The 24292-nt window shown below is 43.8% G+C and overlaps 1 protein-coding gene across 1 annotated transcript; it reads left to right on the forward strand.

The window, feature by feature from the left end:
- Positions 1-22459, forward strand: LOC119725115 (deleted in malignant brain tumors 1 protein-like). The gene is made up of 12 exons (XM_038196475.1): positions 1-16; positions 297-623; positions 4074-4406; positions 10749-11078; positions 12221-12559; positions 13104-13433; positions 13791-14114; positions 14440-14772; positions 16752-17090; positions 20309-20635; positions 21125-21451; positions 22362-22459. The coding sequence occupies exons 1-12, from the start codon at positions 1-3 to the stop codon at positions 22457-22459; spliced, it is 3423 nt and encodes a 1140-aa protein (XP_038052403.1).
- The last annotated feature ends 1833 nt before the right edge of the window (positions 22460-24292 follow it).

A 24292-nucleotide genomic window follows, 5' to 3' on the forward strand; every position in this document is an offset into this window, starting at 1 on the left:
ATGACTACGTTGTCGGGTTTGGTGCATTGGCCAGTAAAACATAATCCATGTCGCATGGGCTCCATGCACTAGTTTTAGAGCTCATTGAAAGGGACACGGATAGCCCGCCGCGTGTGTACAGCCACTCGCGCGACTTAATATTTTATTCTGAGTTTGGATAAAATCAATGCAGATGCATGTCTCCATTTACAGAACAGATTATATTGGCCTTCCTGACGTAATATTCGACTGAAAAAGAAGCGACCATTTATCATGCTTATGTTGAATCTTCAATTTTACTGTCTCTCTCTTTCTAGTTTCAGTACGGCTTGTGAATGGGGAAGCACCTAATGAAGGTCGAGTTGAAGTGTACTACAAATGCCACTGGGGTACAATCTGTCAGAATGACTGGTCCATCAGAGATGCCAATGTCATCTGCCGACAGCTCGGCTACCCTTCTGCATCGCAGGCCTGGCACAGTGCTCACTTTGGCCGAGGATCAGGAGTAATTGTCCTGAGCAATGTTGCATGTCGTGGCAATGAATCAAGTATTGACCTGTGCCATCACAGTGGATGGTATGTTACCTCCGGCTGCAATCATTATGGGGACGCTGGAGTAACTTGTGACTTAACATCTCCAGAAGGTGAGGTACAAGAATGTATTATTTTTAATTAATCAGCAATGATGGCTACATGACTACCTTTACTTTTTGTTTAAAGTCAGCAAGTCAGGATATCCACCTTGATATCTAAAAAAAGCTATTTTGTTTGATACATGAGTTTTGCCCTCCGTCGATTTATATTACTGTAGTATTTGATTCGTGGGATTAATCACGGGGGTTGTCGGGGTCTCTTAACAAGACTACTGTCCTGATGCACAAACACTCAGACACACAGGTTACATTTGATGATCAGTATTTTATTGTCGATGACAAATCACGATTCATGTTCCATTATGATTAAAACTCCAGTATAAAAAGTATAATTAAGACTCCATGTGGTTAAGACTAAGTCTGTCTGTCTGGTGGGATCTGTCGGCGCGATTTATGCTAGTGTGGGCATCACAAAAACGCCTTCTTCTGGACTTTGAAAATATGGACATTCGCTATACAAACCTAATGTAATGTCCAATGTCCAATTTCCAAGTAAAATATGGACATTCGCCATACAAACCTACGCACATTTGCAACGTCCGTGTCTAGCTTATTAGACAAACTTGTCAGGGTGTCTGGGGAATCTCAATTACGCCTCCTCCCGGAGTTTAAAAAATATGGACATTCGCCATACATGTCCGTGTCCTAAAAGACACACTTGTCAGGGCGTCTGGTGGGATCTGTCGGCGCGATTTATGCTAGTGTGGGCATCACAAAAACGCCTTCTTCTGGACTTTAAAAATAATTATGGAAATTCGCTATACAAACCCATTGTAATGTCCAATGTCTATGCGTATTAAGCGCTATATGAATGTTAATTATTATTATTATTATTATTAATGTCTAATATCCAAGTAAAATATGGACGTTCGCCATTAACGGTAGGGGAGGGGGGAAATCACAATGACGCCTTCTCCTGAACCCCCAAAATATGGACATTCGCTGTACAAACCTACTGCAATGTCCAATGTCCAATATCCAAGTAAAATATGGACATTTGCCATACAAAGCCATGGGCATTTACAATGTCCGGGTATCACCTCAAAAATTGTCAGGGCGTCTGGTGGCAGTGGCATAGCCAGGAATTTTTCGGGGGGGGGGGGGCGCTGGGGGGCTGGAACATTTCATGGGGGGGGGGCGTCATGCAGGGGCATCAATCGCTTCTCAAAAGTGGGGGGGGCGGACATACCTTGATCAGAACTGATGCGAGCGCGAAGCGCGAAGCCCGAAAGCCCAAAGCCCGAAGCCCGAAGCGCGAAGCGCGAAGCCCGAAGCGCGAAGCCCGAAGCCCGAAGCGCGAAGCCCGAAGCGCGAAGCCCCAAGCGCGAAGCCCGAAGCGCGAAGCCCGAAGCGCGAAGCCCGAAGCGCAAAGCCCGAAGCCCGAAGCCCGAAGCCCGAAGCGCGAAGCCCGAAGCGCGAAGCGCGAAGCCCGAAGCCCGAAGCCCGAAGCCCGAAGCCCGAAGCCCGAAGCCCGAAGCCCGAAGCCCGAAGCCCGAAGCCCGAAGCCCGAAGCCCGAAGCCCGAAGCCCGAAGCCCGAAGCCCGAAGCCCGAAGCCCGAAGCCCGAAGCCCGAAGCCCGAAGCCCGAAGCCCGAAGCCCGAAGCCCGAAGCCCGAAGCCCGAAGCCCGAAGCCCGAAGCCCGAAGCCCGAAGCCCGAAGCCCGAAGCCGAAGCCCGAAGCCCGAAGCCCGAAGCCCGAAGCCCGAAGCCCGAAGCCCGAAGCCCGAAGCCCGAAGCCCGAAGCCCGAAGCCCGAAGCCCGAAGCCCGAAGCCCGAAGCCCGAAGCGCGAAGCCCGAAGCGCGAAGCCCGAAGCCCGAAGCCCGAAGCCCGAAGCCCGAAGCCCGAAGCCCGAAGCCCGAAGCCCGAAGCCCGAAGCCCGAAGCCCGAAGCCCGAAGCCCGAAGCCCGAAGCCCGAAGCCCGAAGCCCGAAGCCCGAAGCCCGAAGCCCGAAGCCCGAAGCCCGAAGCCCGAAGCCCGAAGCCCGAAGCCCGAAGCCCGAAGCCCGAAGCCCGAAGCCCGAAGCCCGAAGCCCGAAGCCCGAAGCCCGAAGCCCGAAGCCCGAAGCCCGAAGCCCGAAGCCCGAAGCCCGAAGCCCGAAGCCCGAAGCCCGAAGCCCGAAGCCCGAAGCCCGAAGCCCGAAGCCCGAAGCCCGAAGCCCGAAGCCCGAAGCCCGAAGCCCGAAGCCCGAAGCCCGAAGCCCGAAGCCCGAAGCCCGAAGCCCGAAGCCCGAAGCCCGAAGCCCGAAGCCCGAAGCCCGAAGCCCGAAGCCCGAAGCCCGAAGCCCGAAGCCCGAAGCCCGAAGCCCGAAGCCCGAAGCCCGAAGCCCGAAGCCCGAAGCCCGAAGCCCGAAGCCCGAAGCCCGAAGCCCGAAGCCCGAAGCGCGAAGCCCGAAGCGCGAAGCCCGAAGCGCGAAGCCCGAAGCACGAAGCCCGAAGCCCGAAGCCCGAAGCCCGAAGCGCGAAGCCCGAAGCCCGAAGCCCGAAGCCCGAAGCCCGAAGCCCGAAGCCCGAAGCGCGAAGCCCGAAGCCCGAAGCCCGAAGCGCGAAGCCCGAAGCGCGAAGCGCGAAGCGCGAAGCGCGAAGCGCGAAGCGCGAAGCGCGAAGCCCGAAGCCCGAAGCCCGAAGCCCGAAGCGCGAAGCCCGAAGCGCGAAGCTAGAAGCGGCGTGGGGTTCGGGGCCCGCTTAAGGGTCCCGAAAAAAAAATGATTCTAGATGTTCTGTGGTGTGATCTGAAGCAATTTTTTACCATTTTCCTCCATGCTTTAACTAATATTTTCTTAGCAAAAGATAATTATTTGAACATCGTTTTCGAGGTTGGAGTCAGTCTCTTGACCTTCACTAACCACATCAATTCCTTCCACAGAACCATCAAATTCACATCGGAGTTCTCGGCTCACCAAACCCACTTTCTGGATGTCACCGTCCGCAAGCAAGGCAACTCACTAACCACTGACCTGTATTCCAAACCCACAGACACCCACCAGTACCTCCACTCCTCCAGCTGTCACCCCAGGCACTGCAAAACTGGCATAGCGTTTAGCCAGGCACTCAGCGTACCAAAACAAATGCTAATTTAAAGTACAGACAGGCACCAGACTATTCCTCATTTGCATACATGTGCAAAAATCTTGCACATGCAAATGATCCAGTACCAGGGTACGTAGGCGCGTACTGCTCGACACCCTTGGGACAAAGTTGCTGCCCGACCGGGCAATTTTTCAAGATGGCCGCTAGTTTTTTTTTTTTTTTTTTAAATGGCCCTCATTGGACTCGGATAATAACATACCATCTTCATATGGCCTAGATGCAACAAATACAAGGCCAGAATGATGTTACTGTTGAAAAATTTTCATTTTTTTCGTTAAAAAAATAATATTAGGTGTTATAGGTAACCTCTCAAAGGTATTTGTTTTGGTCATTTTTATGTCATTTTCTATTACAGTCACTGTGCGTTTGATCAATGGGAACGCACCAAATGAAGGTTCAGTTGAGGTGCAGTACAGAGGCCAATCGGGGAGCGTCTGTGGTTACAACCCAGTCTGGAGAATTGAAGAAGCCAATGTCGTCTGTAGACAACTCGGCTACCCTTCTGCGTCTCAGGCCTGGCAGAACGCTCACTTTGGGCAAGGGTCTGGGCCGATTCTCCTCGTAAATGTTGCATGTGATGGATACGAATCACGCATTGACCAGTGTGACTATAGGGGCTGGTTGATGTCTAGCTGCATTCATTCCCATGATGTCGGAGTGACGTGTGATGTAACGACTCCCGCTCCGGGTAAAGTTCATATGTTTAATAACGTAATGCAATTCACACAGGTATAAGTTCAAACGGTAAAGCAAGTTTAAAGAAATTTTAATTCAACAAGGTCAAAATGTCACGATTTAGGTAAGGGCCATATTGGGTAGTCCAGATCATCCAGAACATATACTAGAATATAATACAAATTTAATGAATTTGCCTCATCCAAATGTGCATGTACACAGACCTACCAACCTGGTACATATACACAAGGAATAGCTGTATTAACGAACAGCTACATCAACTGGGGAAAGACGTTTTCAGATAAAAAATCGAATACTTGAAACTACACATTTTGTGTCGTGTGATTGAAAACAAAAATGCGACGTGTATTAGGTCTATATAGGTTTTCCCAGCTGAATGTGTCTGAAAATATAGGTTTTCCCCTGCTATTTTAACACTTGTATCATACGAATTCCCTATATCGGTTCTTTAATTTCGTCCGCGAACATCCCCAAGCTCAATTCTCAATTTGAATTTCAAAAAACCGCCACTAGATTTCATTTAAGGTTCAGTATAATTCAAACTGTTAGCATTCCGATCCGTCCAAAATCTTTGAAATTCGTCTCGTGAAGCAATCGGCGTTGAATTGTAAAAGCAAATTCGTTTTCTGTCATTCGTTTTAATTTTCTTGTCGTTACATTTCATCTCTGGTGACTTAAAACGTTACTATTAAAAATGTGCCCAATATTTGGACTTGTTTTCGCATTAATTAAATTTTGATTTTTAACAAATATTTCCTTATAAATGAAAGTATAGCTGTAAGTTTTCTTTGACAATTAACATTGAAATTAGAAATTGAACTTTTACAATATGCTCTTTGCTTTATAGCACATGGAAATTAAGCATTAAGATCAAACACCTTCGTAATGTTGCTCTTTGATATTTGTTTATGAATAAAACAACAGAAATAAGGTATGATGTCTATCAAAGAACAACGTTAAGGAGGTCTTTGAACTTAATGCTTAGTGTCCGTGTCATAAGTGCATATTGTGAAATGTCAATTCCTGACTCTAATGTTAATTGTGAAACACAGCAATAAAAATTCATACCTTACAGCTAACTAATTTTGTTTATACATATAAGGAAATATATGTTGAACTATCATTGTTTTAATATGCATAATTCTTCAAACAAGTCTAACGATTTGGCGCATTTTTCTAATCGTATACGATTAAGTCACCAGGGACTAGATGTAATGAAAACAACATGAAAACGAATGACAAAAACCGCCGATTGCTTCACGAGACGAATTTCAAAGATTTTGGACGAATCGGAATGCTTTATAATTTAAATTATACTGAACCTTAAATAAAATCTAGTGGTGGCTTTTTGAAATTCAAATTGAGAATTGAGCTTGGCGATGTTCGGGGACGAAATTAAAGTATCGCTATAGGGAATTCGTGTGATACAAGTGTTAAACTAACCGTGAAAACTTATATTTTCAGACACTTTCAAAAAGTGTATGAAGCAAACTGAAACTGTACATAGTTAATGAAAAAAATGAATCTTATGTTAGTGCATTGTTTATGCTCCAAAAGTACCAAAGTAATAATGCCAAAAATAGAACAGAATTAGATTGTTCTCCAATAGTAATACAAATGAGAAGCAAACATGTATAATATAGTGATAAATCGATATGACTGAGCATTTTTTTTTTCTGGGGGGGGGGAGGTGGGAAAGGGGTAAGCTCCATTTTTGGTGTTATTTGGTTGTGCCAGTGTTTTTTCCTGATTGAACTGGTTTTTGTATGTGGCAGATGTTAAACGGAGAGCTGGATAGTGTTTAATCAAAATTTCGGGAACAAATCCTCTGATTGTCTGAAAGCATGGTATTATCGACCCTGATCACAGAATGGCCATTCTTAAGTTTCGCTAGATCAGACTAAGACCCATTGGCGCCATGCCAAGTGGGGCCAATTTTGCATTTAATCAAAATTTTGAGAACAAGAACGAAACCAATATCATTTGATAGCTTGGAACTTGCAGATTATGGATATATAACTTAAGAATGATTTAAGATCATACTAATTTACTTAAGAACAGCCCGAAAAGCGCGGAGGGTGGGCGTGTCCATTACCCCCTTCTTTTCCTTTTCGCTGATACCGGTGCAATGCAACAGTAGAGGAGAAAATGAAACTAGTTTGTATTGATGCCTCAACACTCATGAAATAAACAACGATGACTTAAGAGTGATTTTAGATTAGATTAATTACCTTAAGAGCGGCGGGAAATGCGCGGAGGGGGCGGGGCCTCACCTCATCACCATGTGGGCCTACGTTTTGGCTCATATCGTCGCAAAGCATTTGTTAAATTCTGCCAAGTTTATTTCACAGCTGTTCTGATGTCTTGCAGTAATTGTGACACCAAATTTATGCAAATAGAGCATAACTTCGTCATAAAATGTCTATTTTCCAACACAGTTAGGCCTATTGTTAACTTTTCTCATTAACAAGTACACGCACATGAAAGCGTGCATGACAGTGCCGACTAACAGATTGAATTGAAATTTTGCAGATGAAACCATTTTTATTGATGCCTTGGCACTTGTGGAATATGAAAATATAACTTAAGGGTTCCTTTTGGTCAGACTAATTAACTTAAGAGAGGTGTCAACAGCGCGGAGGGGGCGGGGTTGCAGCCCCCCCCCCCCCCTCCGTGTACAGTTTGGCTCCTACCGTCGCAATGCATTTATTCAATTCTGCCAAGTTTATCTGATAGTTGTTCTGATGTCTGATGTGAATATAGGGCATACCTTCGCCACACCATTTTCGAATACCAAACGGTTATAAGCTTAAATGTTAACTTCTCGATCAACGTTCCATAACGTACATCGGAGGGCGCATGACAGTGCCGACTGACTTTAAACGACCACAACAAAACATTTCAACAGGCTGTATTGAAACTTCACAAATGTATTATACTAATATTCCGTTGTCCATTAAAATAATTCCAAAGTGGGGAGAGCATATCAGATTTCCGTTGCCCTGGGACAGTTTAAATATTTTTGTTTACCTTAGCATTTTTATTCTGATTATTGACCTTTGCACGGAATCAAAGTAGCCAAAGCACTTTACCCAACCATGAAATATTATTTCTAGTTCACGATAACCAGCCACATTTTGTAACCTTTTTACCAAACTCACTGGTGCATTGTTGTAACTTTGTCTGGCTTGTTTATTATATTATGTATGCTCTGTTGCGTTGTCGCCGGGCATGAACACAGGGGACATGGGGATCAAATAACAAAATCGTCTTTGGGTCTTAATTCGTGGGATCCTGTAGAACGATAGTCAAAATTAATTTCTATTTCATTATTTAGACTTGGGACATAAAATAAGTTTGCATTTGAAGTAATTTGTGGAAAATGGGTATACAAAGACCACTGATCTCTCAAATGGGCGTCTCCCCCAAACTGGAAAGCCCCCCCCCCCAAAAAAAAAGGGGAAAAAGGAGAAAAAAAGGGAACAGGTAAAGAAAAAGAGGCGCGAAGTCATTACTGTTCATTTAATGGTTTTTCTTTTTTGGGGGGTGGTGGTGGGGGTCATATATGTCCTTGTCCACCTTCGAAAAATCGAAATACGCTGGAAGAGTACATGTACAGGTATTTTTTTATGGGAGGGGGGGGGGGAACTGTAATTTGCCCCGTCTTGAAAAAAATCCCGGCGACCCCCAGAACTTCACTAGCTATGAACTTTCCCCACATTTGAAAGTACATTATCATGGCAAGAATTCATATCGTAAGATTAGATGTGGGTTGTAGAGTTTGAATTCATCTTTAAATATCAATAAACAGGGCATACAAAGTTAATTGACCTTTCGAAAGTGACCAGAAGGCAAATATGAAATATTTTCTCATATCCGATCATTATATATGCATAGCATGAAGAACCAGCGCACGGAGTTTTGTGCTTCAGTCTAAAAGTTAAAAACTGTGTACGATATTTCACCTTAACAGCTCCGTCAGCCTATACCCACTGCCCCTTAAGATTCAATTACATATTTAGCTTCAAACCGGAAAAGTGTAGTATATAATTTATTTTTAATTCGCCAGCTCCTGCTACCTGTGCTTTCTCATTATTATTATTTTAGCAGAAGTTGATATCGCTAATGAAACGACTCCCGAACATCGGCGACATCTGTGAAGTTTCAATTCCACCTGTTAAAATAGTTTGTTGTCATAGTTATTCAGAGTCAGCGCTCTCATGCACCCTCCGATGTACGTCATACACACATAATGGAAAAGCTAACATTTACGCCTTTTCCCGTTTTGTTATTTGAAAAATTTGTAGCGAAGGTATGCCCTATTTTCATAAATTTGGTGTCAAAATAACCGCATGACATCAGAACAACTGTCAGAGAAACTTGGCAGAATTTAATAAATGCATTGCGACGATAGCGACCAAAATGTACTCGAAGGGGGGCTGCAGCCCCGCGCTGTTTGCGCCGCTCTTAAATAAATTAGTCTGACCAAAAGGAACTCTTAAGTTGTATTTCCATGTTCCACAAGTGCCAAAACATCAATAAAAATGGTTTCATTTTACCAATTTAAATTTTGTAGTACATTTTCACGGTTTCAATTTGATCTTTTAGACAACATTGTCATGCACGCTTTCATGTGTATGTACTTTTCAATGGGAAAAAGTTAACATTCAGGCCTACCTATGTTGGAAAATAGACGTTTCATGACGAAGTTTTACTCTTTTATCATAAAAGTCGGTGTCAAAATAACCGGAAGACATCAGAACAGCTGTGAAAGAAAGTCGGCAGGATTTAACAAATGCCTTGCGACGACAGGACGATAGATGGTGGGGGTTGAGGCCCCGCCCCCTCTGCGCTTTTCCCGCCGCTCTTAAGGTAATTAGTCTGACCTAAAACCACTCTTAAGTTATATTTGTATATTACATGAGTGTTAAGGCATCAATAAAAACTGGTTTAATTTCTCCTCTACGGTTGCGTAGCAACGGTATCAGCGAAGAGGAAAAGAAGGGGGTGACGGCCACGCCCACCCTCCGCGCTTTTTGGGCCGTTCTTAGGTTAATTAGTCTGATATAAAATCATTCTTAATTTGTATTTCCATATTCTACAAGTTTCAAGCTATAAAATTATACTGGTTTCGTTCTTGTTCTCAAAATTTAGATTAAATGCAAAATTGGCCGCATTTGGCATGGCACAAATGGGCCGCTGGTTCCAAAAAGTGAATTTGTTAAAGAACAAAAAGAATGGCACATTATTACCAAAAAAACACTCTTTAGAAATATGGGTGGGGGGACCCGGCGGTGCAGATGGCATTTGTATAAAAAAGGGCAGTCTTTAGCAAAATATGGGGGGGGGGGGTAAATACTCCATCACCCCCCTTCCTCTCACCCCGCTGGCTTCGCCAATGCATAATCGGGTGAGAGCTGGCTGTTTCAATCTTCGGAATGCTACGATCACACTTTGCGAATGAATGTTCTTGCTGGCTTGTCACTCTAAAAGTAAGTACATTACTTACGCGAGCTCTACAGGTTGACGTAATGCTCATTTACGGGCTCCGAGCTACTTTTATAAATGTTTAATCAGAGGTACTAAATGCCTTGACCTGGGCGTGTCGTGCTTACGCACGAGCTCATACTCCTCAAGAGGGACCTGTCATCGATGCCGCTCTTCAGCTCCAAACCACGGTATTGCCGTCTGCATGGTCCACACCCTAGGGATATTGATCAAGCCAAGACCACGATGTCAAAGATCCAACCCGAATGGAGATGACTAGAGAGAGCAGGAAAACTATATATGGACAACAAAACCCGAGTTTAGCCTTTTGGTCTGATGTGCATGTTAGGGTCTACCCGATGTTCCCCAATACCTACACTGACAAATTGCCTAGGTAAATTTTACCAGAGAAAGGGTGAAAACTGCAGCTACCCTAAATCGGGTTGTTTGATTGTTTGGGTTAGAATTTCTGCTTAATTCAATCAAAAGTTGTAGTTAAAGAAGACCAAATTAGATTTTGTCTGGTATGACCACAAGTTTTGGTAATTTAACAGAAATTCTAACCCAAACAATGGGTTATAGAACAACCCGATTTTGGGTAGTTGCAGTTTTCACCCTTTCTTGGGTAAAATTAACCCAGGGAAAGTTTCAGTGTATGTTCCCCAAAATCCTTAGGATTAGGGTAAGGGTTTAGGGTTAGGATTGGGGGTTAGGGTTGGGGAACATAAGTATTTGGGAACATAGGTATTGGGGAACATAGGTTAGCACCCCATGTTAGGACCATGTTATTTTCTTCTATTTTAATTCAAAATGTCGTGTTTCATTGCAATACTGTGATTCGTTGCAGTGGTTGTCCGTCTTGCTAATGGGAACACGCCGCATGAAGGGAGAGTGGAAGTATTCTACCGATGTGAATGGGGTACTATCTGTGGTAGACACTGGGGCATTGAGGAGGCTAATGTCGTCTGTCGACAGCTCGGCTACATCTCTGCAACTCAGGCCCGGTGGTATGCTCACTTTGGTCAAGGATCAGAGCCGATTCTCCTGAACAATGTTGTTTGTCGTGGCAGTGAATTAAGAATTGACCAATGCGATCATACTGGATGGTACAATCACGATTGTTCGTATCACTCCTATGATGTTGGAGTGACATGTAACGAGACCTCTCCGAATCCTGGTAGGTTGATCGGCTTTGGCAAAAGAATCCAGATTGACTCGGAAAAATTGTCCGTCATTTTTGGTAAATTTACTATAAAACAGGTTGCCAACAAAATAAAGTAAAATGTTGGTCGGTTACGGATTTCTTAAAAATGACGCTGACGTCGACCTATTGCTTGTCAACACCGCATGAATAGCCGCATGACTCTCCAAAACCACCAATATTGAAGCATTGCGGTTGTGATAGCACAGTCATCGACTTTGAATTAGGCACTAATAAGCGAACCTTGCATTCATGCATTAGGCGTGTAAACGAATCAAAAGTTTTTAAAAAACGCAGGGAGGGGTTGTGAAGGGTTACGCCTACAAACGCCATGTGAATCCCAGCATACGTCAGGGTACCACATTTTAGTGACATTCCTTGGGATGGTTAGAGCACTAACGGTAAAACGTCGTGTAAGGCGAAGTAAAAAAAAACAACATGTTTCTCGCCCCGCCCGCTTCCTTTTTGGAGGCCGCCTGGATTTTTTTATTATTTTTTATTTTTGAAAAATGCAGTAAAAAAAGCATCGAAAAAGTCCACAAATTCATCGGAAATGAATTGTAGACCAATACAAGTCTAAATGACAGTGTAAATATGTTCAGTTCTCTTGTCCAACTTATCTTTAATTTTGAAAGTGTCTTTAAACAGTTGAAACACCAACGGTTGCAGGACATTTTTAAATGGCGGCCATCTTGAAACAAATAAAAAATAAAAAGCCCGCTTCCTTTTTTTTTTCTCAAAAACCCGGACGAGAAACATGGTTTTTTTTTTTACTCGGCCTAACGTATTGGGGAAAACTGTGTTTTACAGGATTTGTGTACAGTGCATGCTTGTTTTTAAACCTAAATGTCAACTCAACCTATAAGTATTCATAAGATGAAATTTTGCGTCAGGGTGATGTAAATAAATATTTGGTTTTGCCAACCTATTCCTTAAGCTCGGTGGTCGAGCGGTGAGACGTCTGCACTAGAAAGCAGGAGGTCGTTGGTTCGAGTCCCACCTCAGTAATTTTTGTTCCAACTATCACTCGGGAGGTAACACACTGAGTATACAGTGTTTATACATGGGTGAAGGGCACAGCCTAATTGATGAACAACCTATACGTGTTTGAATTTCAGTTCCAGTTCGACTCACCAATGGCAGCTTCCCGTATGAGGGTCGTATAGAAATATACCACGATGGTCAGTGGGGCACTGTCTGTGACGATGGCTGGAGCATTGAAGATGCCAACGTCACCTGTCGACAACTCGGCTACCCTCCTGCATCACAGGCCTGGCAGGGTAGTCACTTTGGTGAAGGATCAGGACCGATTCTCCTGCGCAATGTTGCTTGCAATGGCACCGAATCAAACATAGACCTATGTGAACACAGTGGGTGGTTCAATCACAGCTGCAGTCACGCAGAAGATGCCGGAGTGACTTGTGGGGAGCAACTCATTGTCAACGACTCTTCACCAGGTATACACTTTGAGTTGTGTTTTCTTAAACTTTGTTTTCAACCACAGTGAAAAAATATAACTGCACTCATTAAACAATTAGTCTGCATTTGTTGTAAAGAGTAGGAGACTGGAACTGTTAAAGCGCCCTCTTTGCTTGATTTTTTTTAAAGCCACGTCCTGTTATAATTATGTTTACTAAAGCTCAGTGGTTTCAGCCTGATAGTACAGACACAATTCACATTTTTGTGGCTACTTCATCAACTTGTTAAGGAGCTCCCCGTGTTGATGTGTTTGGCAAATTGGCGAGTAAAACTTTAATTTCGCGTGGGCTCCATGAACCAACTACAGAGGGCGTTTTTTACAACTTTGGAGAGCTCATTTGACGGGCAGACTCATTTGCGCACTCCTTTGTATGAGCGTCAGGCGTTGGCAGTAATGCATCCACATATATCAATTTACCGAGCATAATACATTGACCTTTCACAGGTAATTCGAGACAAAAGGTGGTGACCATTTATCATGCGTATCTTGAATCTTCAATTTTACTGTCTCTCTCTTTCTAGTTTCAGTACGGCTCGTGAACGGGAATGCACCTAATGAAGGTCGAGTGGAAGTGTACTACAAATGCCACTGGGGTACAATCTGTCATAATGGCTGGTCCATCAGAGATGCCCATGTCATCTGCCGACAGCTCGGCTACCCTTCTGCATCCCAGGCCTGGCACAGTGCCCACTTTGGCCGAGGATCAGGCCCGATTCTCCTGAGCAATGTTGCATGTCGTGGCAATGAATCAAGTATTGACCAATGTGATCACAGTGGATGGCATGTTACCTCCGGCTGCAGACATTATAGTGACGCTGGAGTAACTTGTTATTTAATATCTCCACAGCAAGGTGAGGTTCAGGATTGTATAATTTCAAATTAATCACAGTAATGGTTACAAGACTACCTGTACTTCATTTTTTTTTCTTTTTGAAGCCCGATCCCCCCCCCCCCTCCGAAACATTCAAATCGAGATTTGTACATCAATATCTCAAATGAGCAATTTTGTATTATGCAAGTATTGGAGTTTACCCTTTGCCGACGTGTAAAGATCAAAGCTCTATAAACAGTTTACATCTCGAATTTCACATGAATTAGCAAGCTATTTCACCTAACTGTTTTGTAGTCTAGATTATGTTTACATTGCAGTGATTAACCTCTTTTAGCTTGTTAAATAATATTGTCATTTTAATCATTTTGAATGACAGTTTCTGTACGTCTGATCAATGGGAACGCACCCAATGAAGGTACGGTTGAGGTTAACTACACAGGCCAATGGGGGAGTGTCTGTGGTAACAACCCAGTCTGGAGAATTGAAGAAGCCAACGTCGTCTGCCGACAACTCGGCTACCCTTCTGCATTTCAGGCCTGGTCGAACGCTCACTTTGGGCGTGGATCTGGGCCGGTTGTCCTCGAAAATGTTGCATGTGATGGACATGAATCACGCATTGACCAGTGTGACAGTGTGATGTCTAGCTGCAGTCATTACTATGACGTCGGAGTGACGTGTGACGTAACCACCCCATCTTTGGGTAAGTTGAAGTAGTTGATGTTAGTCATAAATGAAGATATTATACGGAAGATGGCATTTTCCGAAACCTCAAACCAAATTGCACACAAATATTCCCGATAAATACCAGCATGTGTGCCCAGCAGTTCGGTACCCTCAAACCTGAATGAAATGCCGGAGAGCAGGACTAACTACGTAAACAGCAGATCAATACAACAAAGAAACGAATAATCTTCCATTTACAACTCGGGGACCGAATTGAACCAATATGTACATTAGGACCTTGTTATACTTTTTCATTTAATTCAAAAAGTTGTGTTTCATCGCCATATTGTGATTCGTTACAGTGGTTGTCCGTCTTGCTGATGGTAACACGCCGCATGAAGGGAGAGTGGAAGTATTCTACCGATGCGAATGGGGTACTATCTGTGGCACTAGTCACTGGGGCATTGAAGAGGCAAATGTCATCTGTCGACAGCTCGGCTACATCTCTGCAACTCAGGCCTGGCGGAATGCTCACTTTGGTCAAGGATCAGGGCCGATTCTTCTGAACAGTGTTGTGTGTCGTGGCAGTGAATCAAGTATTGACCAATGCGATCATGCTGGATGGTACAACGAAGATTGTTTGCATCACACCTACGATGCTGGAGTGACATGTAACGAGACGTCTTCCAGTCCTGGTGAGTTGATCTCATTCGGCAAAATAATCTAGATGCACTGTAAACAATTGCCCGTAATTTTATGGTTCATCTAGCTGTCAAATGGGTCGCCAAAAGAAAATTATTGTCAGTTACTTGTATTTGGATGAAAATGGGTTAGGACGTGCTGGCGTGGTATGGAGAATTGAGGAGCTCCATTGCCACTGAAGTATCCCATTGTATGGCACGGCGTCTCAACATTAGCCTCTCCTAATCAAATCCTACTGTCTGGCTTCTCGTGCCGACCCTGTTTCTACTAAATAACGGATTGTGTCCGCAAGTTCCTGGCGCTATTTCGAGGTTGCTCCGGGTAGGTGGAGCTCGTTAGCTTTGGTTGGCAACCCACCTAGGAGAAGGACAACTCTGATCACAAACCCAGGTAGGTAGAACTCGTTAGCCTAGGTCGGCAGTCTGCCTTGAAGAGGGACAACGTTGATCGTAAACCCGGGTAGGTAGAATTCGTAAGCCTTGCTTGGCTGTCTACCACTTACTTGGGTGTCCAATCTTTCAGTGAGTCAGGGCTTGTCTATCGCAGCATGTGAAGTCTGGATTTGGCGGACTGTGCGGGATAAACCATCAGTTGGTTCAACGGACAGGAAGGTGATTTCCAGGAACGTGTAGCGGAGCACAAAGAGCATGACGAGACACGTAGGACGTCATGGTCATCCACTGAATCCTGATCCGTATCACCAGCCGACTTGACTATGTCTTGCCGCTGGACTTAGACGGGCCGGGACGAGAGAGAAAGGTTGATACGATCTTCGCAACTCTCCCTCACTATAATCCAAGTACAGCGCAAGTCACGGCTTCTAACACCATCTTGCTTGGTTTTATTATACCAAGTCCTGTGGTGATGGGGGAAATGACGGAACAGCAAATAGTTTAGTCAGAAAAGAGGGGTATCGTGCACCCTCGGATATCTATTTCTAATCAACGTCTCTAGTTCAGAAAAAAATGCGTAGGAAACGATTTGCTATGTTAAAAATAAATCAAAAAACGTCCACGTATTGTTTTATGCAAATTAGTGGCGCCATATCCGAAAAATCTATTTCTAACTAAATCTCAACCAATATTGCAGATAACTGGACAAATCAGGTGTCTAAACCCATGTTTTCAAGGTCAGAGATCACAATAAACTGTTCTTGAAGTGACCAGATGTGGCTGTGGCATAGGAACATGCAAATTAGTGCCGCTAATACCGGAAAATCATGTTTTTGGCATATCTCGGGAGTATAGCACATAACTACATAATCCCATGTTTGTAGGGTCAGGCATCATCAGAAGACCATTCACGAAGTAACTATGTGTGTCCTTGGCAGGTAAATATGTAAACTATAAAGGGCTTATTTATCAGAAATTTGATTTTTAGCCAATATCTCGGCCAATACTGCACATAACTACACAAGTAAGGTGTCTAAACCCATGTTTTGAAGGTCAGGTATCATTAGAAGACCATGGACGAAGTAAATATGCATTTCCTTGGCAGGTAAATATGAAAACTCTCAAGTGCTGATTCATCAGAAATTTGATTTTCAGCCAATATCTCGGTCAATACTGGAGCTAATGTTAACAGATGGGTTTTGATAAGCAGCAATGATCAAAGTTAAGCCATTTTTAAGCCATCATATTAAAAATAACCTGTGATATTGGCTGAATTTGAATAGAATATTGGTTGAAAATCAAATTTCTGATAAACCGGCAATTTAGAATTTACACATGTTCATTATTAACTATCTACCTTTAAACGCATTATGAATCCCAGCAATCGTCAGGGTACCACAGTGTGTAGCAAGTTTTTTTCATTGGACGATTCCAGCGATAAGGGTTATATGCCGTAAACAGTACGGGAAATGAACAGGGTTTATACAAGTTTTGTTTTGCTTGTTTATAGCCAGCATGTGCTGCGTTCCTGGGTTCTATCACTGACGAAAAAAATCAACCTATTAATGTTTTAATTTCAGTTCCAGTTCGACTTACCAATGGCAGCTTCCCGTATGAGGGTCGTATAGAAATATACCACGATGGTCAGTGGGGCACTGTCTGTGATGATGGCTGGAGCATTGAAGATGCCAACGTCATCTGTCGGCAACTCGGCTACCCTCCTGCATCACAGGCCTGGCAGGGTAGTCACTTTGGTGAAGGATCAGGACCGATTCTCCTCAGTAATGTTGCTTGCAATGGCACCGAATCAAACATTGACCTATGTGAACACAGTGGGTGGTTCAATCACAGCTGCAGTCATGCAGAAGATGCCGGAGTGACTTGTGGAGAGCAACTCATTGTCAACGACTCTTCACCAGGTATTCCCTTTGAGTTGATTTATTTCTTAAACTAAACATTCAACTACAATGAACAGTTCTTACTTAAATGCAATCTTAAAACATTAGTCTGTGGGTGTTTTAACTGGGAACAAGAACTGTTTGCACCCTCTTTGGTGAATCCTTGAAAGCCACGCCCAGTGATTTTGTGTTCGGATATGGTTCCTTTTGTGAGTCACGCAAAAAATAAGGCCATATTTCACCCGGAGAATGTGTGTTATATCTCTGTGATTTTAGCCTGGGAATAATGTTACAGACACTATGTACAGTTTTGTCACTACTTTATGAATCTGGCAGACGCGTTTGGCGAATAGTCCTGAGACCTAATGACGTCACGCTTTGTGCGCTTTGCTACGAGAGCCAGATGGGACGTGTCCTTATGTGAGCAGATTGGTTGGCACGCGGCTTGCATTTATCTGCATGTACGTCCAGACATATCAGACGTTATACAGGAGAATTGGCTCCGTGGATAACGGGTGATACTCAGACTTCGTCCCTTCTGGCTCTCATAGGAAAGAGCACATGTAAACAAAGAGTGGCGTCATTAGGTCTTAGGACTATTGGCAAATTAGTCTGGTTCCCTGTCATTTGGACTTCCAATATGGGGACAGGCAGCTAGCGGTAAATATTGCATACTTCAGGAAGCATCCATCCTGATGTATGCAAATAATATGCATGATAGGTCTGAATCCCGCCTCCTGAATTGAAAATCGCAAAGGTGAAGTTTGCCCGCAACCAGCCTATTGCAAATTGACAGTAGGCCGCGCCACGAATGTACAATTTCGGGGATGATGAGCTTCGAGTTTTGCTGATTTCGAAAGTGTCTCTGGACTGGCAAATATCAATAAAGAGGGAGAAATTACTGTACAGTATTTAAAACCTATGCAGTTGAAATGCTTGAAAGTTACCTTCATGTAGACACTGATGATTCTGCGTATTTTTGTGGTAAGACAAGAGTAATTTTTTCGATAATCGTGTGTTCAATCACCGTCCATGCACGGAGCTGCTAAACAGCGATTTGAAAAAACCCCAAAAACAATCATGATGCGCGCGGAGGTGATTCTATCAATGACTTTAAATGGAAGCTTGCTATCGATCCCCATATTTTTTTATTATATGAACACCTCGTTTACGCCATAGACATATAATAAAACCTACACAAGACATTGTCTGCTTTTATGTTGTGAATTCTGTGAACAAAGCGGGCTGCGTCACGCGGCCTGGCGCGATGCGCGAATTGTCATGTGGCTTCGATTTACGCGCATACTTCGTACGTTTACTTCGTATGTTCAGGTCGCCAACTAGACTTGGTCAAGTCTGGGTTGCGCTCGGTCAGAGCCTATAATAGTAAAGCCACTCACAGCGCATATTGCATACTTACAGTACATAACGCGCGCCCTCATGCGTCGAATCCGGACCATCATGTTAAAAACGTACATGTACATGTTATTTTCAAGTGATGCAGCAACCCAGACTTGGTCAATCTGCCAAGCGTACGCGCTGGTTTGTTCCACGTTTGTACACAGTCTATGAAAATTAATTTTTGCTGTTATTGGCTTCTACCGATTTCGGTAGGAGCCAATCACTTCACAGTATTTCAGGTAATGAGCGTTTTTATTCTTAAAAATGCGCGCAGGTTGTTTGATTTGATATTATTCCTAACGCGCAATCAGCGTTGTCTGCGTGTATTCGCGCAGCCAAAGTTTCGCGGAGAACGCATACGCATCCCATGGTGAGGAGTAGAAACAGATACACGCACGCGTACGTTCGAATGCTTTGAAACGGCTCTGGGTCGCACAACACGAAGCGCGTATCATTGGATCTCAACATCTTTTACAGGTTAACCCCAATAAAAATTCCCTTTTGTTTTGAATTACATTTGAATGTCATGTTCTGTATCAATTCCATCCAAGAGTAGCTGATCAAGGTAGCATTATCATCCAAATATAATGTGTTTGAAATCTACAAATTAAGATTACGTTTTTAAAACTTTTGCAGATTGTTATCCAGCCTTCCATACCTACTGAAAATAATAAACGAGTCTTAAAAAATTGGTTACTTTGATTGGTCAAGCGATGTTGCTGCATATGCATAGAGACGGTGTTGCATATGCATCGATGAATACAGGTGCGTGCACGCGAGGGGGGGGGGCTGATGGCAGATTGATCAAGTCGGAATTGCTAACTAAACTTTTGCACCACATGTATGCACATGCTCTGAAATACATGCACACACATATACGTATAATACGCGTATTGTACAATGTCCATACAGTGTGTACGCATTGTTTTACGGCACTGAAGTGGAACGCGCGCTGAAGTGTACCTTGTCACTGCTTGTCGGGCTTCTGGAAAGACGTAAACTAGGTGATTTTTGCTACTTTTTTTTTTTAAATTAGGATACCGACTTAAGGCAATTCCGACTTGAGTCAAGTCTAGTCGCCAACGCACTTGTGCACTACTTAGTTGTTGTTTTTTCCCACATGCGTACGGGACCAAACGATTCCAAATAACCCGCGCTGTGAGACCGCTCTCATCATGGGCTTGACGCGTCGCGCAAGATCTTGTGCGACGCGTCATGCAAATAATGAACGTTCGCGTAATTAACATTATTCTATACGCTTAGCATTTTGCTCACAGGTGCAATAGCAAATGTCGTGTCTAGGTTTTATTTTATGTCTATTGTTAATACGCACTCCTTTGCTCACGACTTAAGTTATTTTGGATGTGCACAAATCCATACTATCTTCGCGTGTACAAAAGTTACATTCTCTGTTTTGACTTCCGAACAAAATATATTCACATAAACCAGTTTTCAGATACGTTGTGTGGACTTGCCCACGTCCAAACAAGGTTTCCTTCTCTCTGGAAAACAGAGACATTTTTGGGTTAGGTTAATGTGTCGCAAAATCAAGAGAAACACTCAAGGGAATCATAGTAAAACAATTGGGTTAAAAGACTTGTCACAGTGTGAATAACATTTTTTTCACAGGTTTTCTTAACTACAAAAAATCAAAGGAATGTCCACTCCAGATATGTAACGTAAACATGCGTGAGTGTCATGAGGTGTCAGCAATGGAAATATGCATGTATCTATTTACCGATCAGAATATTTTAACCTTTCAGAGGTAATTTGACAGAAAAGGAAGCGACCATTTATCATGCGTATCTTGAAACTTAAATTTAACCCTCTCTTTCTAGTTTCAGTACGGCTTGTGAATGGGGAAGCACCTAGTGAGGGTAGAGTGGAAATCTACTACAAATGCCACTGGGGCACAATCTGCGATAGTGGCTGGAGCATCAGACATGCCCATGTAATCTGTCGGCAGCTCGGCTACCCTTCTGCATCCCAGGCCTGGCAGAGGGCTCACTTTGGCCAAGGTTCGGGGCCGATTCTCCTGAACAGTGTTGCGTGTCAGGGCAATGAATCAAGTATTGATCAGTGCCAACACAGTGGCTGGTATGGCAGCTATGGCTGCAGACACAATCGTGACGCCGGAGTAACTTGTGACTTAACATCTCCACAAGGTTTGGTACCAGATTGTATTATTTTAAACTAATAAACAAATATGGCTACAATCTTTACTTAAAATGTTGAGATGCCCATGTCATGTTGAGATTCCCATGTCATGCAAATGCCCCCCCCCCCAATCATTTAATTCGAGATTTGTACCCTAATATCTCAAATGACATATTTTGTTTTATATATTTTGGGTTTAGCCCTTCGTCGACGTATGTTACAAAGGGCCATAACTCAAGTGACATAACATTTACCTTTCCTAGATGCAAATGCCACCCATGTAACTGAGCTATTTTGCCATAACTGTTTTCTGGTCTGAATAATGTTTACACTGTCGTGGTTAAAGCTCGGGGTGTTGTGAAAAGTCAGCTGCCAATTTTCTTCTTTAATTTCCACCAACTTGTTTTATAAGAAATGAGTGTCATAATAATATGTTTTTGAACCCTCTCAGTGCTTGTAAAATATTTGTGTCATTTATATGTCATTTTGAATTACAGTCACTGTGCGTCTGATCAATGGGAACGCACCCAATGAAGGTGCAGTTGAGGTGCAGTACAGAGGCCAATGGGGGAGCGTATGTGGTTCCAACTGGAGAACTGAAGAAGCCAATGTCGTCTGTCGACAACTCGGCTACCCTTCTGCATTTCAGGCCTGGTCGAACGCTCACTTTGGGCGTGGATCTGGGCCGGTTGTCCTCAAAAATGTTGCATGTGATGGACATGAATCACGTATTGACCAGTGTGACTTTAGGGGCTGGTTGATGTCCAGCTGCAGTCATTACTATGACGTCGGAGTGACGTGTGACGTAACCACCCCATCTCCGGGTAAGTTGATGTTAATCTTCGATAACGTTAATGCATCTCACACAAATGTAAGTTCAAACGGAATGGCTGGAAACTGTAAAGAAATTTAATTTAAAAATGAATTCATAAATACCTACATACAGTTTACGCATTCCTATCGGTCGAGAGCCCGTCACGTGGCCGGTCTTAAACGGATGATAAAGACATGGCTAGCTGGTCTTAAACGCTTTTCCAGTGTCACATGAAATTTGGACTCCTATGAAATCCGGTGCCTTTTAACGTTTCATTGGTTGGACGTTCAAATTCCTTCCGTATGCATGCGCAATGTACTACCAGTGAATCAGTATTTCATGGTCCGAAATTCACACTTCACTAGCCCAGCTGCGTTTTGGGCGACATCGCGCAGTATGCGCGACGCGCACGCCAATGTCTGTATAAGGTAACGAGTTGTGGATGGGCATTCCATTTTATAGTCAGAGGGGTGTTTCGTAAAACGTGATGTAAAATTGTTGAACAAAATGGTTGGCAACGTCTAGTTTTTGACATTTTTTAAAATATTTTTGGACCGAAAGGGTATTTATGAATGGGAATACATTTGTGTTCGGTCGGTATTAAACACTCTGTTTAATACCGACATTTATTCCCTTAACAAATTATCACGTATTATATAGAAAAGGGCTACAGGATGTACCAGAATTTCCAACAAATACACTTATACAAATGTCTTGAATTTGCCTCATACAAATGTGCATTTACTGTTGTACACATATCTACCAGCCCGATACACCCAATGGACTGTCATAAGTTAATACACTATATACGGTAATAAACCAATCGTAGGAAGAGCAACACATGTGAATATTCTTATGTGTCGTGGTAGAAAAGTAATTACGTAAAAAGTTGGAAAAAAAATTGATTTTTTTTTCCCAAGAGTATTTAAAATCCTACATCGCCATCATTATCCAGTCGACTCTCGTCGGACAGCAACAGAGACACGCCATACATCACGCTCTCCCATTGCCGTCCTGATCTCGGCTGTGGAGGTTATTATAGCCCAGTGTCCCGACGCAGCTGGTCCACATAGGTTAACGTCTGCCCACCTCGAGAGGCTACTCCATGAGTGGGTTCCCATAGGATTGACTTGCAGCTATTTCTGGATGTCGTACGCAGTATCCAGTAATTCGTAGACGCCTAGTTCTAATCGCTGTGAAGATCCTTGGCAGGTTGCTGTAGAGCACCTCATTCCTCATTGTCTCTCCAACTGAGGTCTAGAGCCATCCTCAGCATGCGAGTGAGTGTAGCATCCATCGAGTCGAGCCTTTTGATTTGTATTTAGAGTCCATGCCTCAGAGCAGAAGAGTAGAATGGAATCCACGGATGCACGGAATAGAGCTCGTTAGAGTTTATCCGGCATCGTAGACTTCCAGATCTTCTTTAGGAATTGGCAAACCTTCCAAACCTGTGCTTTCCTCACTCGGATGTCTTTGCCTGTTGAGCTGATGTTGGAGTCAAGGTACTTGAAGTCTTTTTTCACAGTTAGGGTAGTGCCGTCCTTGGTGTTGATCTCCACATCCCCAGTGTCGATGTTGAAGCACATGATTTACGTCTTACTGGCATTGATCTGCGGGCCAGTCTTTTCACATTCTTCTTCCACGCTAGAAAGCAGAGCTTGCGCCTTCTCCACCGAATCCGAGACCTGAGCAATGTCGTCAGCAAAGTCAAAGTCGGTCTCTACCACAGCACCTACCCGTCTGCTTTGCCTTGGTGCGAGCATGAAACCGAGCTGCTCCCTCCCAGAGATTTCTCGCCTCAGAGCGTAGTTAAGGACGATGACGAATAAACAGGGCGCAAGAGTATCACCTTGGCTTGATCTTCAGTCATCACCTCATCATAGACCTTGTAGAGCTGCTCTTTCTCACGAACATACACGCCCTCTTCTTGTTTCTCCTCAGCAACGAAGTTGACATATGTTGCCTCCATTTCTTGTCTGGCTTGAAGGACTCTAGGGTCGTTTGAACAGAACTTGTCCTTCCTTTTGGTACAGGTGCTAGTATCGCTTGAGCAGCCCCCTCTTGAGCCTTGATGCAACGGTCGTACCTATCAGTTGCATCTGCATCCACTTCCAAAGATTCAAATCAGTTTATCCATTCCACTGTGTATACCTCTTGTAACACTCCAAAGCCTTCCATGCGTAATTGACCTTTTTCTTCACTGCTCCTTGGATACTCGCAGACTGAGTCGCACCTTGGCCGAGACTACACAGTGATTTGACCCACGCTAGCGAAGGAGTTGAAAGCCTGGGTATCTCTGATACTGTCCCTCCACTTCTTCCTTACGAGAATGAAGTCAATCTGCTGCTTGTGTTTCTCCTGGTTGTTGTCTGGGAGTGAGAGCCATGTCCAGAGTTTCTTCTTTGGGCTTTCGAAAGCGAGTGTTGACAGCTATTAGTGCATATTCTTCAATTAAGTCAAAAAGTCGCTCGCGATTTGCATTGGTTTGCTGATGGAATGAGCGGGGCACATCGTCTGTTCCCAACCGTCCGTTGAAGTCCCCGAGAACAGCTAGAAAGTTGTGTGCAGGGACTGACTGGATCGCATCGCTGAGTGTCTCATAGAAGCTATTCGTCACCTCTTCCGTCGCTTTACTGGTGGGCGAGTAAGCAGATAAGCAGATATGATAACAGTGGCTGGATTGCTCTGGATTTCACTCCAGTTAGCGCCTTCTTTGCTCTTGAACTCATCGCTATTCTTACTCCGCCACAAGCTGCTTCCCCCATTGCGCCATGCTGATGACGTCACCAGGTACCGGTTGCCGATCTTGTGGAATACAACTGTCTCAGTTGGGTCTTTGTGAATAATTCGA

Source organism: Patiria miniata, unplaced genomic scaffold, assembly GCF_015706575.1.
Source record: "Patiria miniata isolate m_02_andy unplaced genomic scaffold, ASM1570657v1 HiC_scaffold_18, whole genome shotgun sequence".
Taxonomy (NCBI): domain Eukaryota; kingdom Metazoa; phylum Echinodermata; class Asteroidea; order Valvatida; family Asterinidae; genus Patiria; species Patiria miniata.

Coding starts and splice junctions, on each gene's coding strand:
- LOC119725115 (XM_038196475.1), top strand. Junction 624..4,073: donor TGACTTAACATCTCCAGAAG/GTGAGGTACAAG, acceptor TTTCTATTACAG/TCACTGTGCGTTTGATCAAT. Junction 14,773..16,751: donor CGAGACGTCTTCCAGTCCTG/GTGAGTTGATCT, acceptor TTTTAATTTCAG/TTCCAGTTCGACTTACCAAT.